At 40.9% G+C, this 17,461-nt stretch overlaps 1 protein-coding gene across 1 annotated transcript in view; it reads right to left on the bottom strand.

The window, feature by feature from the left end:
- AHRR (aryl hydrocarbon receptor repressor) overlaps window positions 1–17,461 on the bottom strand; it is a 63,575-nt gene that overhangs the window by 25,844 nt on the left and 20,270 nt on the right. Inside the window, exon 3 of the mRNA XM_040079236.1 lies at window positions 649–749. Within this exon, the coding sequence (XP_039935170.1) occupies window positions 649–749 (101 nt within the window). The remainder of the gene's footprint in view (window positions 1–648; window positions 750–17,461) is intronic.

The raw sequence follows: 17,461 nt of genomic DNA, 5'->3' as shown, positions 1-17,461 counted from the left end.
AGGAATTTCTAGACCTCAGTGTATAAAAGGCATTATTTCATCATGTGTTTGAAATGCAGATGTATCTGGGATGGACCACTGGGCTCTAGCTGGTTCAGTAGTTCACAGCAGTATTAATTCTTCCTTAAAATTAATGGATCCAATTCTCAGTAACAGCACAGCCCCTTTACACTGCTCTGCCAATATAAAGTCAGCCTAAAGGGGATAAAAATACATAGGAGGGATAACTTTTGCTGACAGAGTGTGTGTGCAGAGCACAGAGTCGAGGAAGTAGGATAAACTAAAATATCCTAGAATATTCTCAGCTCAGATCATAAACCAGGAAAGCTCACGTTGACATCCTCAAAATATGGGCCAAGTAAAATAAATCTAAAAGTGAAAAAGAGCTGTGAACTGACCTGCTGGAGTTCACCCATAAATTGAAGGATGCAAGCAAGAGTGCAAGGCACAATTGCCCAAATGGACACTGACTGTGACTGTCACGACTGCCAGTCTTATTCTTGCAAGAAGCGTTCATGGGCACGGTTCTTGAAAGACTCCCACCAGGACTGACTGTTTGTTCAAAGCTGCCACAAATCATCAGCCCAAATATATCGTCAAACTGAATAAATTACAGCCAGAAAAAAAAACCAGCATTTTTTCACTCACTTCTAGTAGAAGTCCACCTTCTTGCACAGCAGTCTTGTTAGATACATTGTCTTCTTTTATCGTTTGGCCAACTTGCTTCTTAAAGTGCTTTTCTTGAATGGCTGTTGGAAAGAGTTATCATCAACTTAGAAATCATAACGATTAGGGTCATGACTAAAATTCTTGTTTAGGCATTTAACATGCATTGAATTTAATTGGTGGTTACTGTCTTTGTGGTCTGGATCTCAGTCACTGACAACTTTCTTTTCTTTTTTTTCTCCTTGTGCTGGAGATAGATACATATTTTGCAGTCCAGATGTTTTTTATATGAAATATCTATCACATTTTTCATTTAACATATTTTTTCCATTAGTCTACTCTACATAAAACAACAACCAAAACCCACAGGAAAGAAACAAAAGAAAGTTAGCAAGTTGTTTTGTTTATAAAAATATGTATAAGACAATACAGAGAGATGCCTATATAGCTCAGAAGAAAAGGGAGTGAATAAGTTTCTTATTTTCAGCACTGACCTCCTTGACATCAGATTATTTTTGTTCTCACTTTACCCTGTTCATTTCTACAAGTTTCAGCCTGACTGTAAGATTCAAGGCAATGTTGTTAAACTTTCATTTTTACACAGAGTTTTAAAGTTTGATTTTAGCAGGTCATTTACTCCATGAAGTTAATTAATAGTTCTCATTATAGATTAAAATTCCATATATTTTCCCTAATAATAGGGAAAAAAAGCTTGTTCCTGATTAAGCTTTCATGGGAAAAGCATGGTGAGTGCTCACTCAGCTGGTGAGTGCACTTCCTTCACGTTGCTTGATCTCAAATATCTTTGAATGCTCAAATTCTTCCTTTCAATATATCCCATGGAAAAATAACTGGAATACAATCCCATTTCTGAGGATAATTAAAGGATTTCTCATAAGGCTGGCATCATTTGATTACTGGGTTTCAGCATCATCTAGGGAGTGTAACAGGAATATGTCTTTATCACTTGGTCAGTAAAAATTAAGTCAACTTCACTCCTACTTCCAGAAAAGGGTCATACAAATATCCTGGTAGCAAACAGAGATCCAGTTTTCGGTTTTTTCTCCTTTTCATTGAGAGAATGAGACAGGAGAGCATCCCAGTGATATTATCTGGGATGTTTGATACACATTTTCCCTTCCAGGCAAAGGGGAGTGGGAACAACACAGCCAGAGATGTTTAATAAAACGAAAAACACCAATCGAAGAAACACCCAAACCTACACCAAAAAACCCCGAAAAACTCCAGCAACAATCCAACCAACCAAATAATAAAACCTTCCCCCAAAAAAACCATGTTTAAATGGCAGAAATGATTTGTACCGAGACAGAATAAGGAGACAAACATCAAGCCTCTAAAGCTCTTGAGCCCATCAAGAGCTCCTTATCAATTTAACAGCCAAGTAAAGGACTGTTGCAGAAAGGGACTGATACGTCAGCATTTGACAATAAATGATGGCAACTCAGAACCACACCAGCTGAATATTTGTGACAGTTTTTAGCTTACATTGTAAATATTTGCTGAAAGTGATAATGTCGGTCATTACCTCAAAGCAACTATCTCAAAAGTGTAATTAGATGTAATAAATCCCTCCCCTGGGCATGGGAAAATACATCAGGAAAATCTCAAGCTGCTTTAAACAGGTCTTTACCCATATTTTCCAGTCAAAACAATTTTGGGATTTCAGACTTGTAAGCTAGGCTGCTGTGAATAGAATATACAAATTCTTAAACTTGCATTTTCATTTTGGTGTGCCTTTTAAGCTGACGGGAAATGTTTTTTTCCCCCCCAGATCAGCTAGGCCTGTCTATAAGAATAGACATAGAATCATAGGCTCATTTAGGTTGAAAAAGTCCCTTAAGATCATCAAATCCAACCATTAACCCAGCACTGCCAACTCTGCCACTAAACCATGTCCCTAAGTGCCACATCCACATGTCTTTCAAATACCTTGTGACAACAATTTTTAAAAGCCCAAGCCCTATTCCAGTGGCGTCTTCCAGAGCTTCCCTCCTCAGAAAAGATGTTTTTGTAGTTACTGACATGGTGGTTTGCGGTCTTTGCTCAGGTTAAAGGACACACAGGGAGGGGTGAGAGGAAACGAAGGTTTATTTCTTTGATGCGCTCTTCTGGTGTTGTGAATATTCCATCTGTTCAAGCTTCATCATTAGTGGAAACTATTATTTTACCCAACTGAGCGGGCCAGAGCTCCCTGCCTGCTTGTTAGCCTTCAGGCTCATACAAACACAGCAGCAAGAGGCACAAGAGATGTTTGTTCTGCAACTCGTCCGGCTACTATAAATTCCATCTCCAAACGGAAAGTATTTTAATGTTATTCTGCCAGTTAGAGTTACCCATATGTCAGGCCACACACATCCGTTTCATAGCTGCCCTTCTCGCTGGCCTGACTGCAAGGAGACCCACTGCGCCATCAAAGAAAGACGAGTAACACCGTTGCTCCAAGAAGCGAATGCTCCTCGGAGGAGGGGACGTTTGCTCCTTGCACCCGAGGCAGCAGGGCTGGCACTCACTGCTCACTCTCCTCCTGCCTCCCTGCACTAGAAATACTCCATTAATCCACCCACGGCTGGGCTGATACTGCAGTGACACCTCGGAAGAGAGGTGCTGGCCATAGCCTCTCACCTGGAGAAAGCAGAGCAAGACAGGCAGAAAATCACACAGATCCTGAAAGAAATGAGGAGGAGGAGGAAAAGCCAGACATGACAGGCAGATGAGGGAAACTTGCAAGATGTTATCTGACTAGGCAGGAAAACAAGAAGAAAACAGAACAGTCTAACAATACCCCTGTCACCACCAAGAATCATGAGAGAGAACAGGACAGCAAGTATTGGTTATGATGGGTGGCTTGATAGAAAAGATTCTGATGCCAAGACAGCTGTGATCAAGCTTAGACATCTCATAATATGGTGTCCCTCTGGAGCAAGAGCGAAGCCTATGATGATGGAAACAAATGAGAGCTTGAAGAATGCAGGAATACTGTCTCTGGTAGGCAGGGAGGAGCAAATTGTGGAAAGCTGAAAAATAAGAACCAGCAAAGGATGACTCAGTGACCTGAGGGGGAAACTGGCTGCTGGAGTTCCCAAGTATCAAGAATGGAGCAAGAGAAAAGCTGATACTGCAGGCAGTCTGATGAATGCTGCTGGCTGGAGGGGAAAAAAAAAAAAAAAAAAAAATATTTGAGAGTTTTAGCTGTATGGATTTTATGGAGCTCTGGACTACTTTCTGTGGGAGAGATAACCCTTTTGATGATCAGCACAGAGTGCTCATCTACCGGGTTTAAAACCAGCAAACTGAAGAGATGGGAAGTGGTAACACCAGAGATCTTTTTCTGTGCACAATGTATCAAGCCTGCACTTCCAGAACATGAAATAAAACAGAAGATGGAGCTGTTCTGCCAAAGAAGATGAATGAGCATATTGATGCCATAGAATGATAAATACCAGAGATGCATGTACCATGGCTGACAGTTTTGCAAGGTCATGCGATCTAGTGTGCATGGTGCAACCCCATGCAACATTAAAAGCCAACAAGTCTGGAAATGCTGGATCCTACAAAAGACAACACTGTGGAAATATACAGTGAGAGGGTGCTAGGAAGAAGAAGAGGGGGGAGGAAAAAAAAGTAAGTGAAATTAAATGGCCAATGCAATTTCCTGGAAGACAGGTCAAAGATATGAGGATCTTGTTTCAATTTCTAATTTTGAAAGCAGTGAAAGAAGTGGAAACAAACAAAAAACCAAACCAAAACAAAACAAAAACCAAACAACAACAACAACAACAACAACAACAACAACAAAAAAAATCACACACAAAAAACCCCCACTAACACCCCCCCCCCCCAAAAAAAAAAAAAGGTGAGTTAGTATTGACAGTTAATCAATCCATGGAGAAAAAAAGTCCACGGAGCAGACTGTAAGATTGGCTGAATGACTATGGGACGGTCTCAGATAGTACCGTTGAGCCTTTCACAGCTGCACTGTCTCTGCCCAGAACAATGTAAAAACCTGAGACTTATTTTAAGTCCAGTTCTGATAGGAGCATTGCTATCTGCATTTGCAAACACCTTGGCTTGAAAACCAAATCTGGAATCTTGTAAAGAAGAGAAAAGCTCCCTAACACAATCTACAGAAGTGTTATGAAACTAGCCATCCCCTTTCCCCCAGAAATAACAGAACATTTATTCCTTGCAGGATACTCTTTAGTTCAAAGGGGTGGGGATTTCAGGAGTCTCATAAAACCATATATTTTAAACCCATGGGATTACATTCTCCAGAGTGTTTCTGTACTTCATCCTGCACTACCACAGCCTTCATTCTTCAGAAAATAATTAGCAAAATTAGCTGCTAAGATAGGCTGTGTAGCAGACTAACATGGGGACAAACTACCCCAGCCACCCTAGGTGCCTGCACCAAGCAACTGCACAGGCAAGAAACGAGAAGCGAAGGGATGCTGCTTCTGAACCGAGCGCCTTGCCCGGGCTCCTTTGGGCTGCAGGAAGGGGACCATGCAGTCTTCCTCAGATTCAGGCTGCTGAATCAGTTTCAAGCCTTCCTACAAGGACTACTGGTTCTCTCTAATGATGCCCAGGGGATAAATTGTTTCTTAAAACATGTGGATGAAAATACCCGAATCCAGACTGCAGGTTCAGAGACACTGCTTCAAGCATGCAAATCTTATGTTTGGTAACTGTTACTCGAAAGGAAGTGAGAACAGGGTCTCTCTTCCTGGATCTTCTAGCTGCAGGAAGAATCAGCTATGCGTGTTACTCTGAACACTGAGAAAACAAAACAAATTGACTCGGAAACACTCAGTATGAGCAATTCTGCTTAACAAACCTACAGCCATGAACTGAAATGGTCTGTTTCCTCTGGCTGTGTTACAGAGAACACCGAGTGACGATTAGGATGGGGGTCATTCGATGAACGCCGAAATTAAAAAATATACAGCACAAGGAGTAGTTGTTATACATTGCCAAACAACATGGAAGGGACGTTGTGCACTCTGAAAGGTCACAACACACAGGTCGTACAAATGCTTTGGGAAAGAAATCAGCACCAAAATGCATAAAAGCTGAATAAATGCTGTATGGTGCTTGGTCCTGTTGCGGAGGCTACCAGAACGCCAGATGAAATACGCTAGCAGTAATGCAGAGTTTTTCTTCCCAACTGAGCGTTTTTTTCTGTCTGCTTCTTCTTAAGAGATGCTTTGAAATCTGACTTCCCCTTTGAAGTTTCTCGAGTACAGCATGACATTTATTTAAGGTACAAACCGAACCCTTTTGCCTTCCAGATCCCATCCGCTCCTCCTTCCAGAACCGCTGCTCCCCTTTCCCAGCTAGCCTCGCCCGTCTTCCCCCGTGCGAGAGGGGCATCAAAGAGATGCCAGCTCCGGGCTGCCCTCCTCTCTCTCCCCGGGGCTGGCGGGGCCGGCTCGCCCCGCCGAGCCCCCAGCCCGTGTCCCAGCGCGTCCGGAGGAGCCCTTTTGAAGGCAGGCGGGGGGAGGAGAGGTCCCCGCCGCGGAGGAGGCAGAGTGCTGACTAACCCCGGCCCCGCTGTCACGCAAGCCTCGCCGCCTGTCAATCTCCCGGCGGCTCTGACAGCGGCCTGGCCGCCGTTCAAACCCTTGCGTGCGAGCAGACGAGCCGCATTACCCTATGAAGTATTTCATAATAACAACAGCTGTTAAATATTGATGACTCCTGGCAAGCGCTGAATGCTTTTCGAGAAGGTTAAGCCTTCGTGTAATGGAACCTAATTCCTCATTATATACTGTATCAGATATCTGGAAGTTGCCTAAAAAAAGCAAAGGAGCTTAGAGTAAAGGATCAGAGGAATAACTCTCGTGCAGCAGGGAGAAGGGAGAGAGCCCGCTGTGCGAAGGGTGAAGAGTGTTTGCCCGAAGTCAAATCCCTTTGCAAACAGTAAAATACTCTGCTGGAGCGATCATCAATACGGTCGTTTTCACTATATTCCACTGGAGGGGTTTGTGTTTTTAGAAATTATTGCAGATCAGATAAACTTTCTAAAACACTGATCCAGCTGCCAGTGCTGTCTGTGTGTGTAAAAGTACACATGGAAAGTATTTCTAGAGAAATACAGAGAACAGAGGGAAAAACTGTGGATTCCTATAGTTTTTCTACAAACATCAGCTCTGAGCGATCTGGCTCATTAGAAAATTTAGTGATGATCTGACAATACATCAAGGACGAAATCTCAGACAGGGTTTCCAGCGGGCAAAAAAGGGAGAAGGACGAGCCTCTTGCCTCAGGGAAGTACTGATGTGCTTTCCTCTAGTTCCCAGAAAAAAACTGCCGTCTTCTTCACTCTGCCCTCTAAAACCCATCAGTCTTATCTTTTCCCTCTTGACTTAACTGTCGAGCAAGGATGTGTTCGGAACAGAATCAGTTTGAGGTTGGAATTCATGACCGACAGAGTCCTTGGGATGGGGCTGGTGTGATTCCAGGGCAGGCGGTATTGTGTAGTCCAGTAAAAGGCAGCATCAGAATCCAGGTGCAGGTGAATGCAAAAACACAAACCAAGGACTTCTTACAGAGGTGTCTGAGTCAAGATATTTTTCTCCTTGCATGTGAAAAAGAGGTCTGTGTGCCTTTGGGAAATAGGGTTTACGTGAAGCAAACTGAGAAGCTGAAAAGAATTGCCTGCAAATATTCGGTTGTGCTGCAGTCCAAGGACCTCTGCAAAGCTTTAGGAAAGTGGTTCACCTGTGGGGAACCCAGGTCTGTTAACTGAGTCAGGATAGGGAATCACAATCACAAAACCTTAGGGAGTTGTAGGTTGGAAGGGACCTTCAAAGGTCATCTGGTCTACCTCATCCTGATCAGAACAGAGCAAACTTCACTTAGGCAGATTCCTCAGGTTCTGAGTATTCCCAGTAATGGACATTTTTCATTCCCTCCAGAAAAAACTTTCATTATTCAATTAAAAGCAGGATTAATTTTGTAAGATAAGGAGTTGCATAAAGTTTTAGGTGAATGAGCATTAGGGTAAATTCTGGGTGGACACGCTGTTTCCACAATTCTTGGTTTACAAATGTGCAGAATAATTTAAGAAATGCTGAGAATGGTGACATCGTTTTTATAAAAAGTGTATTTATATGGCGAACACACAAAAGAAGTTACTAACTCTTCTTCTGTTTTTTGCTGGTTTATTCTATCTGTATGTCATAACAAATCACATTTGTATGTCAAGTTTAAATGTAGTCTGGGACTATAACATCTCCCCTATCCCAAAATTTCTGAGGGAAATCACAGATCCAAAGAAAAGCTCAATGTGAAACAAATTGTGTGCTAACTATAGAAACAACAAACTCAATAGAACTTGTCTAGAAAACACATTTCTTCTCTGTAGCTTACTCTTGCAACCTTTCTCTCTTCATATGATTCAACAGATGATCTCCCCAACAGACAGCCCCACATTGTGCTTTGGCAAAGGAGCTATTTTAGAGATCTGTTTGTATCACTGTGCGTAAATATTTGAGCTATCAGTTGGTCTGGGAGGCTATATTGGCTAAAAGATGGCTGAAGACATGCACTCCTCTGAAATTACCCCAAGATATAAGACTTATTCCAAGTAACAATCTTCATGTTTGTCTTCACAATTCCATTTTATTTTCTACTACATTAAATATGATGATTTGATCACGGAAACTCATTGATTTATAGGTTCAATCCTGGGGCCTTAATTTTATCTGTGTACTATTCCATTCTTTAATTAAGCTGTAATATGTTACCTTGTCTGAGTGTTTGCTTGCACGCCCTTCTGAATAAACACATAGAAGGTAAGTAAAAATGGGTTTTTCTCTAAAACTACTAAATGGATTGCAAGCCTGAGTTATCAGCAACCTTGAGTAAGAAATCTGCCAACTACTTATTCCAGTTTCAAATCAATACCTACATCGCTCACAAAAAATTAAGATGATCCTAACACTTCTTCCTTGCATCTTTGAGTTTTTGCATTGCGTGTCCATTAATCAGAATCATGATATCCAGCATAAGTCTAGAGTAGAAAAAAAAAATAATTTCAGGGAACTATTCTGTATTTAGAAGGTCTGCTTTGATTGGTTAGTTCCAGAGTTAAGGACCTCAGAATGTACAATGAATGTAGCTTTATATTTTCCTTTGTGACTTCACCAAGCTGATCCACAATTAGTCTTAAGTGTATTGCAGTGTGTTCTGACCTGTCACATCCTGATTGCTTGAGTGGGATCTCAGCAAATCCCACTGATCATGAGATATATACGTATTCAGAGGACACATTGGTTCTAGGATCTACTGAGCACATGGCGCATCAAAAATACTTAAAGAGTTTCCCCATTCTTCAAATCATCCTTCATAAGCCTTCTTGTCTGAATAGCCGTTCATCTTTTCCATCGTCCAGATATATTTTAAGAAATGGGTTCTCTGTATCCTCTGAATTCTGGGCATTTTCTCTCTCTCTCTGGCCCAAGAATGTTGTCTTCTTTTGATATGGCTCACCCTTTTTCATTGTCATTAGGCCATTTTTTCAGGATTGATTGTCCTGATGAAAATAATACATCAATGTACACTGATGTCCACAGCAGAGGCAGTTGTCCTTAGAGGAGGGGCTAAGATGGCTGTGATTTTTTACTGAGAAGGATGAGGGGAGACATAACAGAGATTTACAAAATTATAAGAGTGATGGATAAACCAAATGCAGAACTGCTGTTTGCCCAACCTCACAATATAAGGACTGTGACGTGCCCTGTAACACCAGCACAAGAATGCTTTAAAGTAGATAAAAGACAGCAATTTTGAAGACAAGAATACCAGACTAGATGGACCACTGGTGTGACACAGTAGTGCATCTCTTATGTTGTTATATTCTCACTGCAATGCCATGGCTTTGTCCACAAAATTTGTTGCAGACAGAAAATAAACAACAGATGCACAACAGCAGCGTCTGTGACGTGAAACAAAGTATATCACAGAAGTGACAATAAGAAAAATCAGAACCTTATGAGAAAGCCTGTATGTGACTAAATTTAAGCATATGATGAAAGAGCAGCTTGTGACTAATCATTGCATCCAAAAACACCGAAAAACATTCTTTAGTGATAAACAGCCTATTGAAATAAACTAGAGTCTGAAATATTTTTCAGAAACAAAAGTAACGAGACCAAAATCGATTTTTACTGAAAAGACAGCTAAGAGGAAAGCTATGTGTATTCATAAGTAAGCAATTGAAGTCTACTGGAATCTTTCCTGCTTTTGGAAATGTGGTTGTAAGAATTGCATCTTACAGAAGAAATGCAATGAAGTCTTGATAACAGATTTACCTTGAGAATATCTGAACATTTTTAGCCTCTATTGGCTATAGAAGATGTGCATCGTTTTACCCTCTCCACATTTAATAATCAATCACTGAAGGACAAACTCAAAGATCAAGTATGAAAATAAATGCAACTTGGAAAATGCATAAGAAAACATCTCTCTCCCTTCTTGATAAAAGCAACCTGACAATGACTAACTTAGGTGAGATTTACATGATCTTTGCTAGCCTTTTTGGACTTGATAACCTCTTTTCTGGAACTATGATTCAAACAGACTATCTCCTGAGCTTCCACTCCTCAGTTTCTTGTGCCTTTATAATTTTCATTGCTCGATCCTGCATGGAAAGGCACGGGCTAAATTCACACCTGCTTGTTCCAAGAGGAACTTAAGTCAGTATCTCTTAGAAAGGAGTTGAAAGAACATGTGTCAGTAGACCAGTATATCATCCAAGAGACTGTTTAAAAATAGCCGATGCACATGATCTGGAGAGGATAAAGGAAACCTTTAAGATTAAATAAACATTGCATCTAGAATATTCACAGTGAGATTTTAGTGCACAGGATGTGCATGTGTTACCCAGAAAACCAAATCTGTATCCAACAGTTTTAGAGTCGGGAATATCCTAAGAACAATTCTTTAATATCTGTTTTATACGGCAGCCTTGATGTTTCCAATATTAAAGACACAGACATGTTTGTTTCCCAGCATACTTTAAAGAAGCAAAGACGCTTGACAGAGGAAACATGGGAATCTCCACCTTTAAATCAGCTGGATATCATAGCGCACTGCTGCAAAACAGCAGACAAATACACCCCCCCCAGGACACGGTGCTCTCTTCCTAAGGCAGAGCTGCTCTGCTTGGCCTTTTCTGCTGCCTGTGGAGGCTGCCACAATGACATCGACTGCGCGAAGCCTTGAGAAGTTAAATCACCTAAAGTGCTATGGGAAAAATATGCCTGAGAGGAGGTCCTCAAGCTTTGGATTTTCTACTTCAGGAAGTAACAACACGTGCTGAGGCAAGATAAGGGCAAGTGAAACATCAGGGACATTATCGAAAAGTTTTTAAAAAATTATTTCAGAAACAATTTCCAGGGTAATTTTAAAACATTGATCTATATTCCAGAAACTTTTAGAATGATGAAGAAAGCCAGTAGCATGACAATCTTACCTAAAAAGCTCAAAATTAAGGACTATCTGACAACAGAAGTCAGAAACTGAACTGCCAGATGCCTAAACAAATGGTGTCACAATCCCTAGATCTCTTAAATGTGTTTTTATCCACATTAATATTTTAATGTATGCATTTAAAAACTAGTCCTGCAAAGCTACCCAAACAGATGGACATTGTTCCCAACTGGAATCCCTCGTAAGACAGCCCTGCTGAGAAGACGCTACAGTTTGTCCAAAAATAAATCCCTTTGCAGAACAGGAACCTTCTGCAGAAGTAGAAAATGCATGCAACACAATGTATTCAATTACTACAATAACCTTTATTTTTCACTTCCTCACAAAGGTTTTGCTTTGCCTTTCCTGACAGCCATGTTCCGTACTCAGAAAAAGATCCCAGGCAGATGCCAAAGACCTTAAACCGAGCAGTAGTGGGCTCATATTTTCTGTCCCATTCCGGTACCAGAGAAATTAAGTTTCTTAAAAGTGTCATAGCCCCTAGGTCAACAGCTAGAATTAGGACCTTCAAATTTTCTAAGCGTGGTAAAAAATTCTGTCTTTATAAAGGTAGGAAAGGTAATATTTAAATGCTGTAAGACTGTAAATTTTCTCCCTGCTTCAATTTGCTTTTCAATTTTTAAAACCAGAGAATACTCAGATACAGTGATAAAATTACAAGGCAGGCACAGGGTTCTTATCAGACTTGTCCCATTTGAAGATAAGGAAAACCAATGTTTCGTATTTCAGAAACAAAGTCCCAGCTAATAAAATATAACCTTTTCTCCAGTTTCAGCTCTTCTGTATGTGTCATTGACTTGAACAGGCAAGTCTGACTCCTACAAAGGTGCCTGCTGCCTTGACTCATAGCACGCTACAAAAGAAATAACGAGTATTCCTTATGGGATAAGGACAAGAATCGTGCATCTCATTCATGAAACATAGAGGATTATGGCTCCAACTTTCTAGGCAATAATAATAGACAACTGCAGCTTTCACTGAGTGATCAATGACGAGTGAATGGTGTGTATAAGGAGAACTATGATACATAAATTTCTTCTAGTGTTTCTTATTCTGTCTCAGATCTCTGGATGAAAAACAGTGATTTCTTATCTACTGATTCATCAGATCTGTGTTACGCTCGTCACATGATGTAAACAGTAGTTTCTATTGCATTTTCACCAGTTACAATATGATCTCCATTGAACATACACTGTGGTTTACTGCCAGTCCAATAACCAAGACTTACTAGCTCTACACTAAGGAAGACAGGAGTAGGTTTAGGGCAGGAAGTGAAAACTGCAAATCAAAAAAAACTAAGATGATCTTGCAAGATTTTAAAAAACGTGTAATTTAACTGGAGGCAGGGTATACTCTAGAGCACACTTTGTTTTAAGCCCAAGAATTTTTCACAGGAATCATTACCTTGCATCCAAAAGAGGAATGCTTTTTCTCCTGCTGGGGCAGATTTACAGGGAGGAGGCTCATTTCTGCATTGCTGGTCTGGCAGGCAGCAGAGCTCTAGTCCTCTGATCAAGAGATCACTTTCATAACCACTTTTCTGAGGTCACAAATGAGTCTGCTGCAGTCACGCAACCCCTCGCCTACCAGAGCTTACTACAACAATACAGGTTCACGGAAGATTTTTAAAGAGGCAGCTCATCCTTTCAACCCTCACAGATATAAGGCACACGCATATTATCACATGGGATTCCTCCAAATAAATCGTGGGAGTATTTTATTTCAGTTTGACCAGGGAAGAAACATATAGCTTCAAGTTTTATCTGGATGGAATGATGTTGCCTGAGTAGAGTGAGACAAAAACTGAAGCTAAATAGCTCTACAATTCCTTTAAACCATACTGGCACCTTTTGCAAATATTTAGTTAGGCTGTTCCTTTTTATTATCTTAAAGGTCCGTGTTCACCAAACAGGTGCTACTGTGAATTAGGCTAATTAGGATGTTTAAAAGTCATGGTAAACAGTCAAACAAACATTAGATTCAATAAACAGCAAATACGATTGCCCTAAATTAAACCTTGCCCTGCTGCACTGCTAGAAGCACAACGAGACGGAAATAGTAAACCAGGAAACAGGCTTATGAATTGATTCTGAAGGAATACTATGAAAGTACAACAAGTTCTAGCTAGAGCTTGTTCCTAGGTCAGAAAAGTCTACTTTATTTTAGCCAAGCATCCCACAAATGACCAGTATAGTGATCTGTTGTGTGGACACGTATGAACATGCAGGTGTCAGCTGGAACGGGTGATAAGAGGCAGTGGGGAATTTAAAGAAAAAAATTAAAAATATTTTTCTTCTTATGAGATGTCAACTCTACCCAATGGGGGTGGGGGCAGGGCAGGGCTTGGCCTATTTTCACAAGCAGTTAACGCTATGAAAGCAACCGTTGTTGTTTCATTAATTATCAATAATTATTTGCACTAATTACCTGAAATAAAGTTTTCAAAAGCTGTTAAATTATTTTGAAGCCTACAATTAAAAAAATTATGGCTATATTGCTCATTGATATTTTGTGAGGATTAGCGTGCAGACAGATTTCATTTAATGGCAGCACAAACAGGCTTGCCCAAACCAGCTTTATAATCCAGCTTAAATAAAGTAACAATAGGAATGAGGGCACAGCACTAAGCCTGTTGAGGACTCACAGTGTGGGATGCAGTTTGCACACTGTCCTGCAAGTTCATTGCTATTATTAGACACATTAAACAGGTGAAAGCTTGTTGAGGTGTGCCCGTACATGCTACAGACAGTTTCAGGGATTCTGGAGATGCACCCACAGGCTGTTCATCCAAAATGAGAGGTTTTTACACTTTAGGCTTGACTTTCCTGTGTATCTTCGCCCAACAGTGGGAAAGGTCGTCTCCCATCTGCACTGCACTTTCCCATTGACAAAAAAGATGACGTCCCGGCCCAGCTTTGATATCCAATTAATGACACCCCAAAATTTGCCTTATCTCTGCTCCAGGTCTGGCCCATATTTATGCAGAAGAATTAGGGTGGAATCTGGACAGACAATTGTGACTTTACTGCTGGTGGACCTCACTGTCAGAGCTCGATGCTCGCACATCATAGAGGCAGGCTTAACCTCAGGTGCCAAGCATCACTGCAGCTTCTCAGCTCAGTCAAAATGTTGTTGGAGGTGATGAGACAGAAACACCAATCTATAAAAGGGAGGGTATTTACAGCCTCCAGAGTGACCTCAAGGGTAACAGTACCAGTGCAGACAAAGCTGCAGGCATTTTTGAAGATGTCACACTTTCAAAAATTCTGAGGCTTCTAAAGATGTTACCTTTAGTCTTATGTTATTGATTTGTGCCCATTCACTTATCACAACAACTTCCCATGGAAATGAAAAACATACAGGATCAACTCTTGCCTAAACAGACTTTGCCCCTGTTTATGAACTTTGGCTAAAGCACAAGAAGTTTATCTAGAGAAAAACAGCACTGGATACTAATGTAAGTATTTAATTAATATGGGAATTTTTCCTTTCTAGCTATGGAAAGAGATACATGATAATGCTGTTGGGCTACCTTACCTATACAAACAAATTACATTCTTCTTTTGGAGGCAGTTGGCAAAGAAATCATTGCCAACTGCAGGAATGAGTTTGTGTATGGGCATTTGAGGGTAAACAGCTGCTGGAATACTGCTGCTCAGCTCTATTCTGCATGCCAGTCTGGCCACAGAGCTGGTACCTAAGACGTCTTGCCTTTCTGAGAGTCTTTTTATAACCCCTATTATATGAAAGCAAAATATCTCTAATCTTTCAAGAATATGCCCTCTCCTTCTCAAAGTCAGTGTGGTCAATTGCCCCATTTTCTAAGGAGATGCAACCAAGCAGCTAATACATGTGTCTAAGTCCCACAGGGTCTGCAACTCTAGAGGGAGAATAAGTCAGTAATTTTGTACAGTGAAATCAGGATAAACAATGACTTCTCATATGCCAATTTCTAAATAATAACTGCAAGCTTTCCTCACTTGCTCCACAGCTCTTAATATCTTGCACCTGATAGTTGAAAGATCTGTACATCACCTACATATATAAGAGAACATACATCCAGTAATTTGGATTAACTGCAAATCTGCCTATATGTAATTTTTTTAGTCCTTTTGTGGAGTTCATTTAATATGAAAATTATCCTGAGAAATTTAATAGAGTTCACTGATACCCCAACTAATAATCCAAAATCAAACCACTTCAGATTAGTGTACCATAAATCATTTTTTAATGAATAAATTGACTTTAAATAGCTACTAAGAGGTATTCTTTCATTAGAAATAGGTTTAAGTACCGTGACAAATTACAGTCATTAGACTCAAACCTAAGGTTTTTTTTAATAACTAGGTTATAAAAATTACAACAAGCATTACTCACAAAATCGCTTCTACCCTCACCCTCTTCCTTCTGCCCCAACATACTGTATGTACTTGAAAATGGCCAGATTTTGTCTGAAAGAGGAGGGAAAGAGTGTTTTGCTAATGCAATTTAAATTAAGGTCTAGCTTGGTCAGAACCACTGAAGGATGCCTGGAAATATGCTCGTACTAGGCAGACTGAGAAGGAGAGCAAATAGTGCACCTGTATAAATTAGTTTAAAACTAATTGTTTAGTTGTTAATCACTAGCTGTGACTGAGCCTTTTACATGTGATTGTTCATACAGCCTGTCCCATCAGCGCATAGCCTTTGCCTGATGTGGAGAATGAGAGAAGGAGCTGGAGTACCTAACGTTTGCGCTCCAGCCGCAGCAGCAGTGCCGGGAGTTGATGGAGTCAAGGCAGGATGGGGCAGGCTGGGAACGGGGCAGCTGGAACATTCTTCTGCCTGATGTATTTTCCATTGGCCAGATGTTCCCCAGTTGACATGAGCTGTGAGAGGCTGCATGCGCCAGTCCCGGAGGGTGTTCTGACCCCTGGGAAGCACTAAAGAGGCCCAGGCCTGCCCAGCATTGAGGAGGCACAAAGGTATTTTGAAGCTCTGATCCTCTCTTCTCCCACTCTGTCCCAGTGCCAAGCTCAGCTGTGGCGCAGGAACTCAGCTGTGGCGCAAGATTCGTTTTGTACATTAACCCGATGAGCTATGCTACCATCTGAGACCAACATGCAGTTAATTGCTGTGAGAACAAAACTTTGAATTTCCTGACCTATTCAAAGTTTGAATTTACCATTCACTCCACACTCCCATACTAACAGATGGTATACAGGGTGTAGCTTCAAAACTTCCTGCATCAGAGCATATGCAAAGAGCACAAGAGGAGATGAACTGCACACCCCTGGAAACCTACTCTTTATTTGCAGAACGGTGAGATTCTAAATAAATCAATTAACATGCCCAAGTAGCCCTCATCTTCCATGCAGATAGTGCTGGCTGAAATTCTTCCACCCAAGCTATCCCTGCCATGGGGAGCTGGAAAACCACTGGTTACAGGAGCTGACTCATCAGCTGACTAGCCCACAACCTCAGCCACAAAGGACCAAAAATGCTGGTGGTGGCATGAAGCGTGTGGGTGGGAGCAAGGAACAAGCAATCATCTGGCATCCTAATGCAGAAGGGAGGGTTGACAACAAGCCATTATTTATTCCCCCCTCCCGCCCTAAGGCTCATCCCTCTGCTTCAGTGATTCTCATCATCTTGACGCTGTGGTAGGGCTCTTTGTAGGGGAGGGAATGAAAGGTACATCCCCTCCCTGTGGCCCATGCAATGAAAGCATCAGCAGTCTATCTGAGCTCACCACACCCAGATCTCTTAGGGCAAAAGGCCCTCATGGAGGAGAATGGAAAAGAGGTTTGCCTGGTCCTGCTCTCATCCAATAGGAGATGAGAACAATGTCTTGCTGGGTAAAAAGAAAAAATAAAAAACAAAAAACAAAAAATAAAAAACAAAAAACAAAAAACAAAAAAAAAAAAGAAAAAAGAAAAAAAGAAAAAAGAAAAAAAGAAAAAAAGTAGATTAATCTCTTTCCCACCAAAGTCAGTCTATTGCTGGAGAGGAGAGATCCAGTTCTGGAATAGCAGAAGGCAGATGTAACCAAAGATTTTTAGGAGTGGGGCAAGGAATATAGAAAAAAAGGGAGAATGGTGTAGCAAAGATGGGAAAAGACGTGGGGAAAAACCTATATGGAGAAAACAAGAAAATCTACAGAAGAGGAATGTGCAGAAAAAGAAAATTTTAGAAAGAAGTTGGTGTATTATCACTAAAAAGGCTGCTAGAGAAAAAGAAGTGGAAGGGAAGGAAAGTCACCAAGTTAAAGAGCAGAAATAAAAAGAAAAAAGAAAACTGG

The sequence above is a fragment of the Hirundo rustica genome, chromosome 1, assembly GCF_015227805.2.
Source record: "Hirundo rustica isolate bHirRus1 chromosome 1, bHirRus1.pri.v3, whole genome shotgun sequence".
NCBI lineage: Eukaryota > Metazoa > Chordata > Aves > Passeriformes > Hirundinidae > Hirundo > Hirundo rustica.
This window is presented reverse-complemented; position numbering and strand designations above follow the sequence as displayed.